Source organism: Xiphophorus hellerii, chromosome 7, assembly GCF_003331165.1.
Source record: "Xiphophorus hellerii strain 12219 chromosome 7, Xiphophorus_hellerii-4.1, whole genome shotgun sequence".
Taxonomy (NCBI): domain Eukaryota; kingdom Metazoa; phylum Chordata; class Actinopteri; order Cyprinodontiformes; family Poeciliidae; genus Xiphophorus; species Xiphophorus hellerii.
The window spans coordinates 25,966,065-25,980,696 of record NC_045678.1 but is presented as its reverse complement, the minus strand read 5'-3'; the positions used below and the strand labels follow the sequence as shown (position 1 = coordinate 25,980,696).

At 34.5% G+C, this 14,632-nt stretch overlaps 1 protein-coding gene across 1 annotated transcript in view; it reads left to right on the top strand.

The window, feature by feature from the left end:
- The window catches only part of LOC116722568 (polycystic kidney disease protein 1-like 2), a 36,486-nt gene extending 22,211 nt beyond the window's left edge, over window positions 1-14,275 (top strand). The window contains exons 29-44 of the mRNA XM_032566727.1: window positions 545-744; window positions 837-1,081; window positions 2,010-2,196; window positions 2,390-2,603; window positions 3,704-3,947; window positions 4,097-4,193; window positions 4,276-4,410; window positions 4,508-4,693; window positions 5,307-5,637; window positions 6,125-6,258; window positions 6,360-6,487; window positions 8,179-8,339; window positions 8,455-8,665; window positions 10,124-10,225; window positions 10,420-10,551; window positions 13,597-14,275. Coding sequence (XP_032422618.1) covers window positions 545-744; window positions 837-1,081; window positions 2,010-2,196; window positions 2,390-2,603; window positions 3,704-3,947; window positions 4,097-4,193; window positions 4,276-4,410; window positions 4,508-4,693; window positions 5,307-5,637; window positions 6,125-6,258; window positions 6,360-6,487; window positions 8,179-8,339; window positions 8,455-8,665; window positions 10,124-10,225; window positions 10,420-10,551; window positions 13,597-13,791 — 2,902 coding nt within the window. The 3' untranslated portion in view covers window positions 13,792-14,275. The remainder of the gene's footprint in view (window positions 1-544; window positions 745-836; window positions 1,082-2,009; window positions 2,197-2,389; window positions 2,604-3,703; window positions 3,948-4,096; window positions 4,194-4,275; window positions 4,411-4,507; window positions 4,694-5,306; window positions 5,638-6,124; window positions 6,259-6,359; window positions 6,488-8,178; window positions 8,340-8,454; window positions 8,666-10,123; window positions 10,226-10,419; window positions 10,552-13,596) is intronic.
- The last annotated feature ends 357 nt before the right edge of the window (window positions 14,276-14,632 follow it).

Genomic DNA, 14,632 nt, shown 5'->3' with positions numbered 1-14,632 from the left:
AGCAGGCTTAGATTTCAGTTGGAGAAACATCAAAATTATTTGAAGAAAAGCAAAGCTTTTGAAATTTGACTTTTTAAAACAGCAAGTCTTCAACTAAAGCCAACTTCTTAGCTAATGAAGGTGTTTGCATTTTGGGAAAAAAAAATAGTCTGTTATAGGAGAACTAATTAGCAAATGGATGCAAAGTGAAATATGAATATAATATAAGATTTCTAGATAGTCTTGTTAAGTTATTTTAATTAAATTGGTCACTTTAATTGTTGAACTGTGAACTAATTACAGTTAACAGGTAAGTTTCTTCTTTTAAGAACAGAAATAACTTATATTTTCTTTCCTTTGCAATGGGTCCCGACTTCAAAATTGAGCTGATGATTCAAAGATTTACTGCTTTTTGTTTATTCTTACATGTCAGAATGCCGCAAATCCCATCAAAAGTTGTGCCTCAACACAAAGAGATTAAAAAACGATGCTAATCCTTCACTAATTGGGAGTTTATCTTTGTTTAAAAATGGTTATAACTAACATTGAAGCTTTTATCTTCCAGTAATTTGTTCTTCATGAAGACAGCAAAGGATTTCAGTGACGGACACCTTTGGTTCTCTGTGATCAGTCGACCACCGAGTAGCAACTTTACTTGTGTGCAGAGGGTGTCCTGCTGTTTCTCCCTGCTACTCTGCACCATGCTGACCAGCATCATGTTTTATGGGATCCCAACAGACCCCTCCGATCAGGTCATGGATTTGGGTACATCTAATTTTATTTACACTTCACAATACCTCAAGAAGCAAAAGAAAACCTTATGAGACAAACTCATCTCATAAGAGCTATGTTTTCAGGTCACTTTGAGTTCACCTGGCAGCAGTTCATGGTTGGGGTTCAGAGTTCCCTCATCATGTTTCCAATAAATATCCTCATAGTCAGCGTCTTCAGAAACACTCGCCCTCGGGAGTCGTCTTGTTGTCAAAGAAAAACAAAGAAAGCAAGTCGCCGCCAGCAAAAACGCAGCGTACAGACAACTTCTCTGAAACCGGGAACTACCACCAGCAGCACAGGGAGCTGCACTTTAGACACCATCATAAAAGTAAGTGCTTTGTGACTTTGTGAACAGCAAAGAAAATCCATCACAGACCTTGAACATTGTTTTTTTTAGCCATTTTGTCTTGTTACAAACCACAAGCCTCTGTGTATTTCACTCTGATTTTATGTGATAAACCAACACAAATTAAAGCACATACAAAGGAAAAACAATACATGGTTTTCACATGTATTACATGTAGAATCCTAAAATTTGTATTTGTATAATAACCTTTTAATGCAAATCTGATTGAGTTCATTTAAAAAATACTTTATTTATGCCACAGAGAAATAAAAGGTTTTGTTACTTATATCATTCAAGTAGCTTCAAAAATTTCATAATTGTATAATATGAGTTGCACCAACATTTCATTTCTCCCTGGGATTTGTAAAGTGTTTTTCATTTGAAAGGAATTGAACAACAAATGACACCATCATTTAACAAGCAGTGCTAGTCCACATCATTTAACTTTGCTTCACAACTTTATCACTGATAAATCTACTGGATGTGCTGCTTGTTTTCTAAGAAACTCCAAGGCCTTCACACAACTGCTAGATTTGTTTTTAGAAAATATGTTACAAACAGGGCAATTCCAGTTATTTTTTACCTTTATTTACTATGTAGTTCCTCCCCTTCACATTTTCTCATTTAGGCAAATACAGTAGAGTGCTGAATACAAATACAATCAATATTTTCTAGATTTTTACATGTACAAAAATAAGCAAACCATGCATCCTTTGTTTTCCACTTCAGAAGTACACCCTAGCATTGAAAATGTGAATAAAATACATAAAGGTTAAATTAGTGGTAAGTTTTTAAATTAACATTTTGAAGCATTGATTTTAAGAGTTGAAAGTAATGACTAGAATACTGATTACATTGCATTATGTGTTTCTAATGTATATAGAACAATATCTTGTATTTGAACAATTAGGATATTGCAAGAATTCTTCAGTCCCTGTCTGAGACATCCAAATGCAACATTCCATCCATCAAGACTGAGTTTGGTTCTGGGAAAGAAACTGACATTAATGCTGTCCTCGCCGAAGTGGAAAAATTTCTAAAACAGAATACCAAAAGCAGCAATGACACCCAGACGAAAACACAGTGTCAACTATCAGGTGGGTCCTGCTCCTGTGACAGTGGTATTGTTATTCAGGTCAGAAGCAGTAGAGATGCTCAGAATCGCTAGCTGTAGGTGTATCTGTCCCTAAATAAACAAAATCAGACTTTTAAAGTTTTTACTTACCAATTTACCAAAATAATACATCTTAGTAGTTATGATTGCAATGTGTTTGTGTCCTGTGCTAACAGCCGAGGGGATTGAGAAGAAGAGCAACAAAACCCAGCATCTGTACAGACAAATGTGTAACCTTGAAAAGAAGCTGAGCCTGATGGACACCTCCAGCTTCCCCAGCCCTCACAGCTTTGATAAGGCCCTAAAGCAGGTCCAGGGGATGAAGAGCTACCTTGAAGATCAGCTCTTCACCTCCAGCCATTTGGACCTAGATGAGCCTAAACATGAGAAGTAAAAAAAATTAAACTTACAGCTTTATTTTGAGCTTTTAAAAATGCTTCTTGAGAGTTGGTGGCTGAACTAGAGCTGTTATTTGGACTTTTTGTTTCTGTTCTTTCCCTGTATTGATTTCTTATTTTCCTTCATCCATGTTTGTTTCCTCTTTTAGTTCAGTTATTTTTCATCTGATCACTCTTGTCAAGTTTTACTCTTAGTCTGCTCTTAGTTTTATTTCTTGTGAAATTTTAAGTTAAATTATGTTTTCTCTCTCTCTCTCTTTTCCCTTCACACCAGCAATCAGTTAGCAAATCAGAACCGGTCCATTGTTCCACACTGACTCTTCCACTACTTAAACTTCTGGTCCTCACATTCTTTGTTGTTTCCTCCTGTTAAATCCTGTTGTTATTCCTATCAGTACCCTGCCGTCCTGTTCCTTGGATTTATGGTTTTTGTTTTGCTCTGGCTCCCTTGGTTCCCTGTGATTTTTGTAAGTTTTTGTTAGTTTTTTCATGAAGTCTACAAGATCTACTCTACATCTCGGCCTGCTGCATTTGGGTCCACTTTAAAACAACACATCATAACAAAAGCATTGGCTTGGTCTATTCTTAACCAACAAATTGCCAATATTTACCCTTTCTAGTGGAGCTTTAGTTCCTTCTTAATACCATTTGAATTCATGAGTGCCAATATTTCTTTTCTTTCAGCCCCAGAGTTCTGAATATAATATCCTCAATAATACAAATACAGAAAACAGTTGCTAGATTTTCTAGATTCCTTAAAGTGTCAGAGGCTAATGCTAGCTTGTAGGCTACATAAACAGAAACAAAGACCTTTCAGAAAAGTACACAAATTACATTTATGAAAATATTTGCCTCTTTTATAGCGGTGCAAGAACTAAGTATGTGAACTGGTATAACTGTTTATGAAATAAATAAGTTTCTTACCTCTGTCATATATCAAGTAAAAGATATGCGCTACGAAATAAGAAAAGCTCTAATATCGCTAAGTTATTATTGTCAATGCTGCAGCACTGTAGTATCCTACTATAAACAAAACTATCATTTTGTTTTGACAAATAATGGAAAATTTTTTCTTTAACTCTCCAATTCCAGGTTTGTTCCTGAGCATGACACTTCAAATGATGATGGTGTTCTGAAAAAGAAGCCACAGCGTCGGGGCTTTCTACCCTGGTGGTTCATCTTTGTCGGCTGGTTGCTGGTGATTGGAACCAGTTTTGTTTCTGGATTTTTCACAATGCTTTATGGACTGAAATTTGGGAAAGAGCGCTCCATCAGCTGGTTGGTATCCATGATCGTCTCCTTCTTTCAGAGTCTTCTCTTTATTCAGCCACTGAAGGTAAGATTTAGTATTTCTGTTGGCCTAAAGCATAACAATTAGATTTATGGTGCTCTGGTTTCAAAACCTGCTCATAAATAATGCGTGGAAACAATTCATGGATCTGATATTGCCTTGAAATTTGTATGTATGTATTCAATGTGCCACAGGTGATATGTCTTGCAGTTTTTTTTGCACTGGTAATAAAGCGAGTAGATGAAGAAGATTTTCAAAATGTGGTGTTTGAAAGAAGTGGAAGAAAGTCTGGTAATGTCGTGATCCTCCAAAAACACACTTTTAACTTACAACAAATGACAACAAACATTCAAACATTCACCATTTTAAACAGGTGATCAAAATGATAAACAAACAAGCCATTGGGATTATCGTCTTTATGAGCCACCTCCTCCTGCAGACATCGAGAGAATGAAAAGGAACAAGATTATGGAACAGAAGGCCTTTGCTTTGCTCAGTGAGATTTTGAGTGAGTATAAAGTTAAATTATTGTGGTAATTTAGTTGATTTCAGAGTTAACTGTGTGTTGTGAGGTCTGTTGAGCTTTTCTAAACTCTGTGTTGCAGTTTACATGGGGTTCATATGGATGTTACTGCTGGTGGCCTACGGCCAGAGAGATCCCAATGCTTTTTTGTTGAAACAGCACATTAGAAATAGCTTCGCTAACAGTGTCCCAGACAGCATGACTCTTCAGGATGTTTTTACCTGGGCTAACACCACTCTACTGCAAAACCTTTTTGGAGAATATCCAGGTAGGAATCCTTCCAAAACATTGAAATGTGCCCACACACTAGTTGCTTCTGTTGAAAACAGCTGAAGGTGAACTCAAGTCTAAAAGCTGAATTTCTATCAGAACAACTTTGATATTGCCTTATGTACAAAAAGTTAGCACTCATTAAGGCTGTTTACAGCCTTAATGTTGCCCAGTAAAACAGATGTCTGCCTCTAGTTTGGAAAAATAAATATAATCCCAATATAGCAAACAGATTGTGTTTATTAAGCTTTACCTTATTGCCTTTTATTACATTAATTGGATTTGTGAAAGTCAGCCCATTTGGTTCCATATTATCATTTAAAGGATATTTTGTGACACGAGCTTTCACTTTCAGGCATTTTGATTCTTCTTTTTTTTTTTTTTTTTTTTTACCTTGTTAAAATTGTGAAGGATGTCTTACTTTTTCTTCCCAAAAAGAATGTGGAGTGTTTTTTTTATTTATATTCAGTGTGAAGATAGGAAGAAAGAATAAAAGACAAGATTTTGCAACTATTAGAAATGTAAAAAAAAAATAAATAAATAAATAAATGCAATAATGTTGTGACTTTTTCTTTCCAGTACTAGTAAAAGTCTAAAATATTTTCCTGTAGGATTTATCACAGATGGAAACTCCAAGCTGGTGGGGAATGCTCGTGTTCGCCAATTAAGAGTTCAGCAGAACTCGTGTCAGATTGCAAGTTTCATGCTTGGATTAGTGCCAGACTGTCATGCACTCTATTCATGGGAGATAGAAGACACGGGTTCCTATGAAACTGGCTGGAATCACTCTGTCAAGAATAATTTTTCGAAAAGTGCCTCCTCTCCATGGAAGTACCAGACTGAAGCTGAGCTCAGAAGTCTGCCAGTGTGGGGACAACTGGTGCTCTACAGAGGAGGAGGATTTGTAGCTGAGCTCGGACCAGATATTCAAAATGCCAGCAGGTGTGTGTATATATATATATATATATTTATTCACATGTTGACAGAGTATTATGGATTAGGGCCACTAAAATAAAGTCTTCTGACTTTAACCTCAGAATTCTGAAAGAAAAAGTCTGAATTATATATATATATATATATATATATATATATATATATATACACATATATATAAAAGTAAAGTCAGAATTCTGACTTTAGAGAAAAAAGTCAGTTTCTTGAGAGAAAAAGTCAGGATTATGAGGGGAAAAAATCTGAATTATTAGATTGTCAGAATGACTAAAGTCAGAAATCTGCCATTTTTCTCAGAATTCTGACTTTAGAGAAAAGTCAGAATTCTGAGAAAAAGTAAATTCTTTGTTTTCAGTGACCTTCAACCTCTTCATAGCATAAAACTTTGCTTTTAAACATAATTGTTACAGTTGAAATAAAAACAGAATTAAGACACTTAAACTGACAGCTCTTTAAATATTATGTTCTTTATCTACAGCACACTTGAGTACCTTTTCCATAATAAATGGCTTGATAAGTACACGAGGGCAGTCTTTGTCGAGTTCACGGTTTACAATGCAAATGTGAACCTCTTCTGTATCGTCACGCTCTTGATGGAGACCTTAGCCGTAGGTAAGGAGTGCTCTTCTAAAGATCTGCAGCATAATCCTCTGGAAAATGCAGGAAAAATGCTTCTTTTTGTGTGTTAGTAAATCACGTCTTTAACTTTGCAGGAGCATTTCAGTTCTACAGTGATCTGCAGGCTATTCGTCTTTACACATCAACAGGGGGGCTTTACTTCTTTGTTATGGCTTCTGAGATCATTTATTTGCTTTTCATTCTCTACTACATGTTCAAGCAGGTAAACACTTTATTCACTTTAATGCTTCGTAAATCCTGGCAGTGTCTACGGAGCTAAATAAAATTACTGCCGAAACAAAGAAGATTTAAAAGTTTATGTATCTCTAGTACAATTGTGTTGGAGTTTTTTCTGGGATCTGCACTTAAATTTCAGCACCTTCCATTGTTTTTAACACCTAAAAACCTTACATTTATTTCTATCTACTCAACTTTATGTTAATTTCTTTAGCAAATCTTTTATGGCTTATCCTCTATAGGGAGACTGTCAATTACTGTCTAATAGACAATTGATTTTTCATTAGCTTCAGGCTGAAAAAAATTGCAGAAATGTACATCACAGTTTGTGTAATAATATTTGTATGTGAGTTTCCCTGAGTTTAAATGATTTTAACTGATTTACTCAAATGAATTAACTTTGCAATGAGATTCCAGTTTAATGATAGGCGCCTTCATACCCTGAGGAGACAGGAAGTCATGGATTACTCATTAAAAGTCTCTCCAAACTCTGATCAAGTGAAAAAATATTCATTTTAAAAAGTGATTGAGCTACATTTATTTTATAAAAATTCATATTTTATAAAAAGAGAAGTCAGTTACAAACCTATTTATTTCCTCACTGAGTAAATGTACTTGGATCTGTTCAGGTTTGTAAAGACAAAATGTGGTGGATTTGCCTGAGGCATGTTTTTATTTTTTTTCAATTGTTTTAATACTCTTTGGTCCACAAACCTAATTTTCCAGCAGACAGCTACAAAACCTCCTTTTAATCTGAATTGCCAGTAGACATTTTGTGCCGCCTGGGATTTTTGATTTCTGTCTGTTTTGCTAATAGCACCAGTGCAGAACATGCCTCTTATGTGTTTTACTAGATCAGTCTAACAAGATATTTCTTAATTCTGTAACTCTACTATCATGAATTTTAACTTCTTTTTTCTGCAAATCCAGTACTTAGGTATACAGCACCTATTGTCACATAAGAAAAAGTCATGCACTCATGGCAGTTCTTTTTCTGGCTTTAATAGCAACAATCTTCTATCATCTATAATTATGTTACATATAACTTAATGATGTTCTTTCACCTCCTTTTCCACTACTAATGGTAATTTAACTCCTGTTAGGCAAGCTGTTCTGCTTCATTTGCAGTCCCTTAAGACCTTTATGTTGTCCTGGGCTGAAAAACTGAGAAAAAGATATTTGGACAGAGAAAATGTCTGAAAGGGAAAACTTATCTGTTCACATATAAATCATTTTGCAAAGGCATTCATGACCCTTGGAGCTTTTTATATTTGTCATGAATTTTTATGCATTTATGCATTTTATTGCATTTTTTATCATAGACCAACACAAGCAATTGGACAGAATACACACTGCTATAAAAAAGACTGTTTTTGAGAGGCATTCTTTGAAAAACACTTCAATTTAATGTAAATTCTTAATTTTACATCTGGTCTGAGTGGAGCTTTCTAATCCATACTACTGGATTAAACCCATTTTTCTTATTTAGTTTCAAGAACATTCAGTTTATACCAACTCAAAATTTAATAACAAGCATTAAATTAGCAATAAATCATTCTGTCTTTATTGTAATCACAGATTTGAATGTTAAAAAGATTTCTTGAGCCTTTTGTTTGGTAAATCACCTAAATCATTTGCTCCAGTCATTTGTTATTTTATTTTATTTTTTTATTACAGGTCAAATTATTGAAGCAGCATCGCTGGCTTTATTTCAAGAGCAAGTGGAACCTTCTGGAGCTGAGCATCATCCTGCTGAGCTGGAGTGCCACTGCAGTTTTTATCCAAAGGACTCTGCTTGGAAACCGTGATATGAAATTCTACCAAAACCACAAAGACCAGTGAGAGCAACATCCAACTCTATCTTATCGTGTTATCTAACTACATAGAGCTTGAAAAGCAGTGTTTATAATCTAAAATGTTAAACTCAGTGAAACTTTGTTTCTGCCCTTGTAGATTTGCCAGTTTTCAAGAAACTGCTGCAGCTGATTCAGTTCTTCAGTATTTGGTTGCTTTCTTGGTTCTTCTGTCCACTGTCAAACTGTGGCACCTTCTCAGACTGAACCCCAAGATGAACCTGGTCACTGCTGCACTGAATCGAGCCTGGAATGACATCTCCAGTTTTCTGCTCATCATCGTGATCACGCTAGTGGCGTACTCAGTTGCAGTGAGTACCTTGCAAAACTTTCATCTCGCAAACATCCCTTCTGGCTAATTAGATACACTAGCATGGATTTTTTTGAAATGATAATTAAATATATAATTATAGTGTTGTAAGTGGAATTTAAAAAAAAAAATCTGCTTCTTCTCCAAACCTTTCCCCATCCAAATAAATATTAGAGATAAAACAATTCAAATTAAAGTTATTTAATTTATATAAGTTTCTTTTAGAAAGTTTTGATATGCAATTTGCACATTGCAGGAGATAATCGTAATTGAACAAATATGCTAATTTCACTCTTACCTTTCTCGCTTGACTCAGACTGTATTATTACATGAAAAAGTCTTTTGGATTGTATCAAGAGTATAATGTGATAGAACAAAGTCATCTCACTGCTTTAAACTTGCACAAATTTTCTGTATGAGGTTCAAAATTGTGACAACAGCAGATAAAAATCCTGGGTAAACATATCAATAACATACTTGGGCCCCTTGCCCATAGACATCGGTATACGTTTTGCACGATGTGGATATGTGCAACTCAAAGTTGTGCATATCTTAGAGCAAAATAAGTCGAGTTTATCAGGCATTACATTGAGCAATGAGAACAGAGGAAGAGAGGGAAGCATGCAGGCAGAGGTTTATAATATTTCTCAAATCTGACATCCGGGCTCATTAAAAACAATTTTAAGCTTCAGAGCTGTTGTTGGATCAACTTAAATACAAAACACACATTTAGGATTTTGTGTGCATGATTCCTTTTGATTGAACTTCCTAAGATATGTAAACAGAGCACTGCTTCTGATTACAATTATTTCATAAAATAGCGCAAATAGTCATGCAAAATCTGTACAGAAACCTCCCTCACCTGCATTGTCTCATCCTGAATAACTTGATGAAAATATTGATGTTTCCTCTTTAGACTCAAACTGATGGTTGCAGTGCAGGAACCACAAACATTTATGGCAAAAATTCAAAGAATGTGAGAGAATTTCCTACTGTAGATGTGATGCATCTTGCACCGAATAGCCAAGAAAGCAGTAGGAAAAAGCTACAAGTTCAAGAGTGTGTTAAGGTCACGATGGCCTTCACACTGAAAGGAAATCTTCCAAAACTCATCTGAGTCAATGGCATTCAAATAATCTTGGAGATCCTGACGACCATACCCCGTTAATTCAGTTTGAATGAAGTCTGGCCAATTAAATAAAGTAAAAAATGTGTAAAAATTCAATTAAAAATTCAAGCAAATTTAATTATTTTGTTTTATTGTCTGGACACAAAACATTGAAATTTTCCAACTTATACTTTTATTTGTAAGTTATTCTTTCTTTGTACTTAATGTGATTGAAGAAAAACATTGTTGTTTTAGTAAATTACTTTTAAATGATCAATTTTATGACTTTAATTTGTCATAAATAATTTCAGAGTTTCATGTGTCAATTGTCACATCTTGTCATCTTTCCAGAGCAACGTGATTTATGGCTGGAACATTTCATCTTACAAAACTTTTTTAGCTTCTCTTCTGACCATCATCAGTCTGCAAATAGGCATCTTTAACTATGACGAGGTAAACGGTGTGATTTAATATTCTATATTTTTGACTCATTTAGATTTTTCAGAATGATTAACTGCATTTAATGCATTCTTCAGTATGATGTTTTACAGTTAACTGTGCACACTGTTTCATCCATTGAACTGCATTTTTCTAAATTAAAAAACAATGTTCACTCAGATTTTTTACTCAGCTGAATCATTTCCCAGGTTTTGGACAGTCACCCAGCACTTGGCGGATTGCTGTTTGGTTCCTGTATTGTCTTCATGACGTTTGTCACTCTAAATCTCTTCATTTCAGTGATTCTTGTATCACTAAACTTGGAGCAAATGTATCACAAGGTAACACTAATTTTAAAATTCTTTACTTGGTTAACGGTTTTTATCTCATTTTGGGATATCTGAGTTTAAGCATTGTACAAGTAAATTCTTATTAAACAAAATTTAAGTACAATATTGGTGAATTCTCTAACTGAGAAGAAAAAATATGATTTCTGAGTTATTAATCAGCCAATCACTGATCATTGAAAATTTGGCCTGTTTCAATCACCAGTTGATTTCTGGATGCAGCATCTCTGATTATGACTGCATGCACGATAAGTAGCTATGCTTTATCATCTTAAACACTTCTAATTCAAACTTCTTTAAAAGTCTGTCACAGTCTTCGCATGGCCTTTACAATAGAAACTGTCCAGCAACCGCAGATCAGTGAGAAAGTGCATTAAAATCTGAAAACTGTGCATGGAAAAACTCAAAATACAAAACTGAGCCAGGCTCCAAACCTGATGAATAAAAATATGGTTTTACCTTTGAAAATCAAGCAACCTGTTTCTAGACACTAGACAACCCTTGACACATCCAAAATGTTCTTTCAAACTCATGAGAGTTGTTTTGAAGGTAAAAGGTGGGCCATCCTGACAGATGCTCGTTATGTTATAACTCAACAGCATCTGCCTGAGACAGCAACTAGAATCTTAGTCATGAACCTGGGAAAACACGGGACTCTACTTAAAACTTGAATTAATTTTAAGAATGCATGTTCACGGTTCACAAAGCAAATGCTGATTAACATTTCACCTCCTCATTCTGCCCTTTAAAGTTGGCCAAAGTAAAAAGCTGAAATTTCATTTTTTTCACCCGCCAGTTTGTTCTGCTGAACCGAACAATTGATCTGTAAAGAAATGACTCTTTGATTTTCTGTTGTTCATTAACCTTTCCTTGCCTTTTTCTAATAAAAAAGGCTTAGTTTCTTTGTTGGAAATCATAAAGCTTAAAGAATTGTAATAACTAGTCATAAATAATAATTTTCTATTATGATTGCTACCATTGTTCTGAAAATAAAGACTTTTAATAGCGGTCAAGAAAGTTCCAGATGGTTGAGAATAGAAATGGGTTAGTTATGAAAAAAGTCAACTTTTAAAAAGGTCACTGATTATGGATTCAGAAAGTTTTTATGTTAAATCATTAGAGATTGTTTTCAATATTATGCTACCTTAATGGAGAAGTCTCACCATAAAGCATTTTTATGTTTCCATGTGAAAATATATTTTTTCCAGATAGTTTACTTACTGGAGAGAAAAATATTTTTAAGCAAAAACATATAATTTAATTAAATTAAGTGTCTCATTTTTTTATATTAATTGTCAAAACGACATAAGAGTGTAGGGAAATAATCATTTTAAGCTGCTAGCAGAAAGTCTAATATTTCCAAAATATGCTGTGATGTGGAATAGTTGAAGATGAAATAAGTTTCTGTCAGTTTTTAACGAGTAGAAGTAAAGAAAAATAAGGAACAATAGTGGATAAAGGAATAACTTTTGTACAAATCAAGCCAGTAGGAGGACGAATAAAAACATTTTTGTGGTTCATACTGCATTCTGTTGTCACTACATTTATCTTTTATAACAAGTTTCATTAGCAATACATACGGGAGAACAGAAAAGTCAATAAACACTACTTTGGAGAAACAGCCAGTTTAAAGTCTGATTGCTGCCAAACCTAACAGTGAAATTAGCAACAAGCACTCTGGTTCACAAGCTGACCTGCATTATCTGGAGAACAAGAGAAAACGGCTGCGTCTTCAGATGGTGGCTGATGCAGGTCGATTTGAACCAAAAATTAATCTTAACGGTAAAAATACTGGATCACAAAATTCTACACACTTCTCTTAAAATGCCAGATTTTTGTGATTTAAAGAAAAATGTAACTGAAAAAGCTTTCCAAGCTTATTTTAACGTGACAAATAAATCTTTTATAACTCACTCAAATAACAGTGCATACCATCAGACTAACATTTTGTTGAAAAACAGTTGGATTCATTGTCAGCGTTCAGACTTCTTCAGTTAATCATTTCTGCCATCATTTCTAGTTAATCTGATTATTCTGAACTCGTTTAGCTGATAGGATCATCTTGGCATTTGCTCATCTGCATTATCCGCTAAAGCCTTAGTTTGCAGAGGCAGTATTAGGAACTAAAAAGCTCTCTCATTATATTAAGGCTGCAGTATTGAACTTTAATATGAATTGTTTTGACATATTTGTGAAAACTGTCACTATGTTGGTTAGATTTTCTGAAACACTGAATAATTTTACTAACTAAATGTTTTCATTGAATGTTTTTGAGCCAGAAATAGCATTATTTATTTTTATGAGGCAATCTGTTGAATGTAATGTTCTGTAATGTTGTTTTCCGGTATAATTGCAGCTGTCTAGACAGTCTTTGCTGTCTGAAAACATTACCTGTTCCTAATACCGGAGATCACAAAAAACAATCATAGTTATTAACAAAAACCCCAAACATTTTGTTGAAATCAAAGGCTTGGATCATGGTTTGTGTGTTATGCAGCTTTTTCCTTTCTTTCTTCCATTTAGTATAATTTCATCTCATCTCTCATTATTGCAGATGTGAATCAAACTTGAGTATGTAAGGTCTCTGAAACTAACCCATAACATGCTCTGATATTAAGTCCCAGTGCTCAGTATTGCTGCATTTTGTTGTGAAAAGCAGGACCAAAAGCTATATTAAAAGCATTTGCACAATGCAAAGTCAAAGTCAATATTGTGTTGAAATCATAAATTCAAATGATAACTGATAAGTTCTTAAAACATTTTTTATCACAGCTTTATCTTAGGCTCGTGTGTAACACTTACAATAAGAGTATCTTCTGACAACCTTTTAATAATGCCGTTTTATCGACAGCATTGTTTCAATTGAAAAGGGCACAGATTTTTACTACAAAATGTAAACAGCAGTTTTAGCATTCCCAGTGTCTGAAAACCAAAGAGTAAAAATCAAAGTTGTTGGTCCAAAGTGTGATGGCTCATGCCTGTGTCCGTGTTTTTGTTGTTTTTTAAAAAGTGATTTTGATTTTCTTTCTTCTGGCCCAGCCCTCTGAAGAAGAAGAGATTGTTGACCTCCTGCTGAGCAAACTCTGCAACTTGTTTGGTTTCAGATATAAAAGTGAAAAAGACCCCATGGAGCCTGACGGAGAGGGCAGCAGCAACTTGACCCTTAATAAGAACAGGAATATTCTTACTAATGCCTCAGTTGAAGACAACATTTACCAAAAGTCTGACAACTAAATGAACAGGAGATGTATGTCAAGATTTTATGCAGTAATTTCCTCTTTCGTTTTTACTTGTTACATTGAAGAATGATTTGAAACTTTACTCTGTAGATTAGATATACAGTACATTTCTCCTTACTCTGCTGCTTGTTCTGCTTCCTTTGCAGTTGTGCGTAGTTTAATATGATCCTATGGGCTTATAGTATGAAGCAGGAAAAACTGAATATCCTGAGATAAAAGTTGTTCAATAAAGCTTGAATAAGTTATTCAGAATACTACTAGCACTGAAGTCTGAATGAATTTTTAAAAGCATCTCACTCCTTTCTTTCACGTTCTTTGATGATCAGTATAGCAGCTGCTTTTTGTAGGGTCTGAATGACCTTTCTTTGTTAGTTTTTCATCTACTTCAGAATATTTCCCAACAGATTTATTTGCTAGGTTCTTTATTTTCATAGCAATGATGATACTTGCTGACTTTAATAAAAATGCAGGAGGTCATACATTGGGTGAAGTTTTGTTGCATTTTTCTCACACTTTTTATACAACATCTAAACAACTGTTTAAATGAGCCAAATTATGTTATTTAAAAATAGCATTGTTTGCAGTAACAGTAGGAGCTTTAGACATTTTTCACCTCCTTTATCTTCATGCTTACTGATAAATTTGGGTCACCTTCTGGGCTTGTTTGTCAAACTCATTAAACTTACTGTAGATATGCAAAAGTTTAAGTATGTTTTTTTGTCTTCCTCAGTTTAAAGAGTGCTAGGAGAATGATCTTGTGTGTCATTCACATAGCACACACTGCTTTCCTAATCCCAGGAAAATAAAAATGCACAGGTTACTAATAAGCTTATACA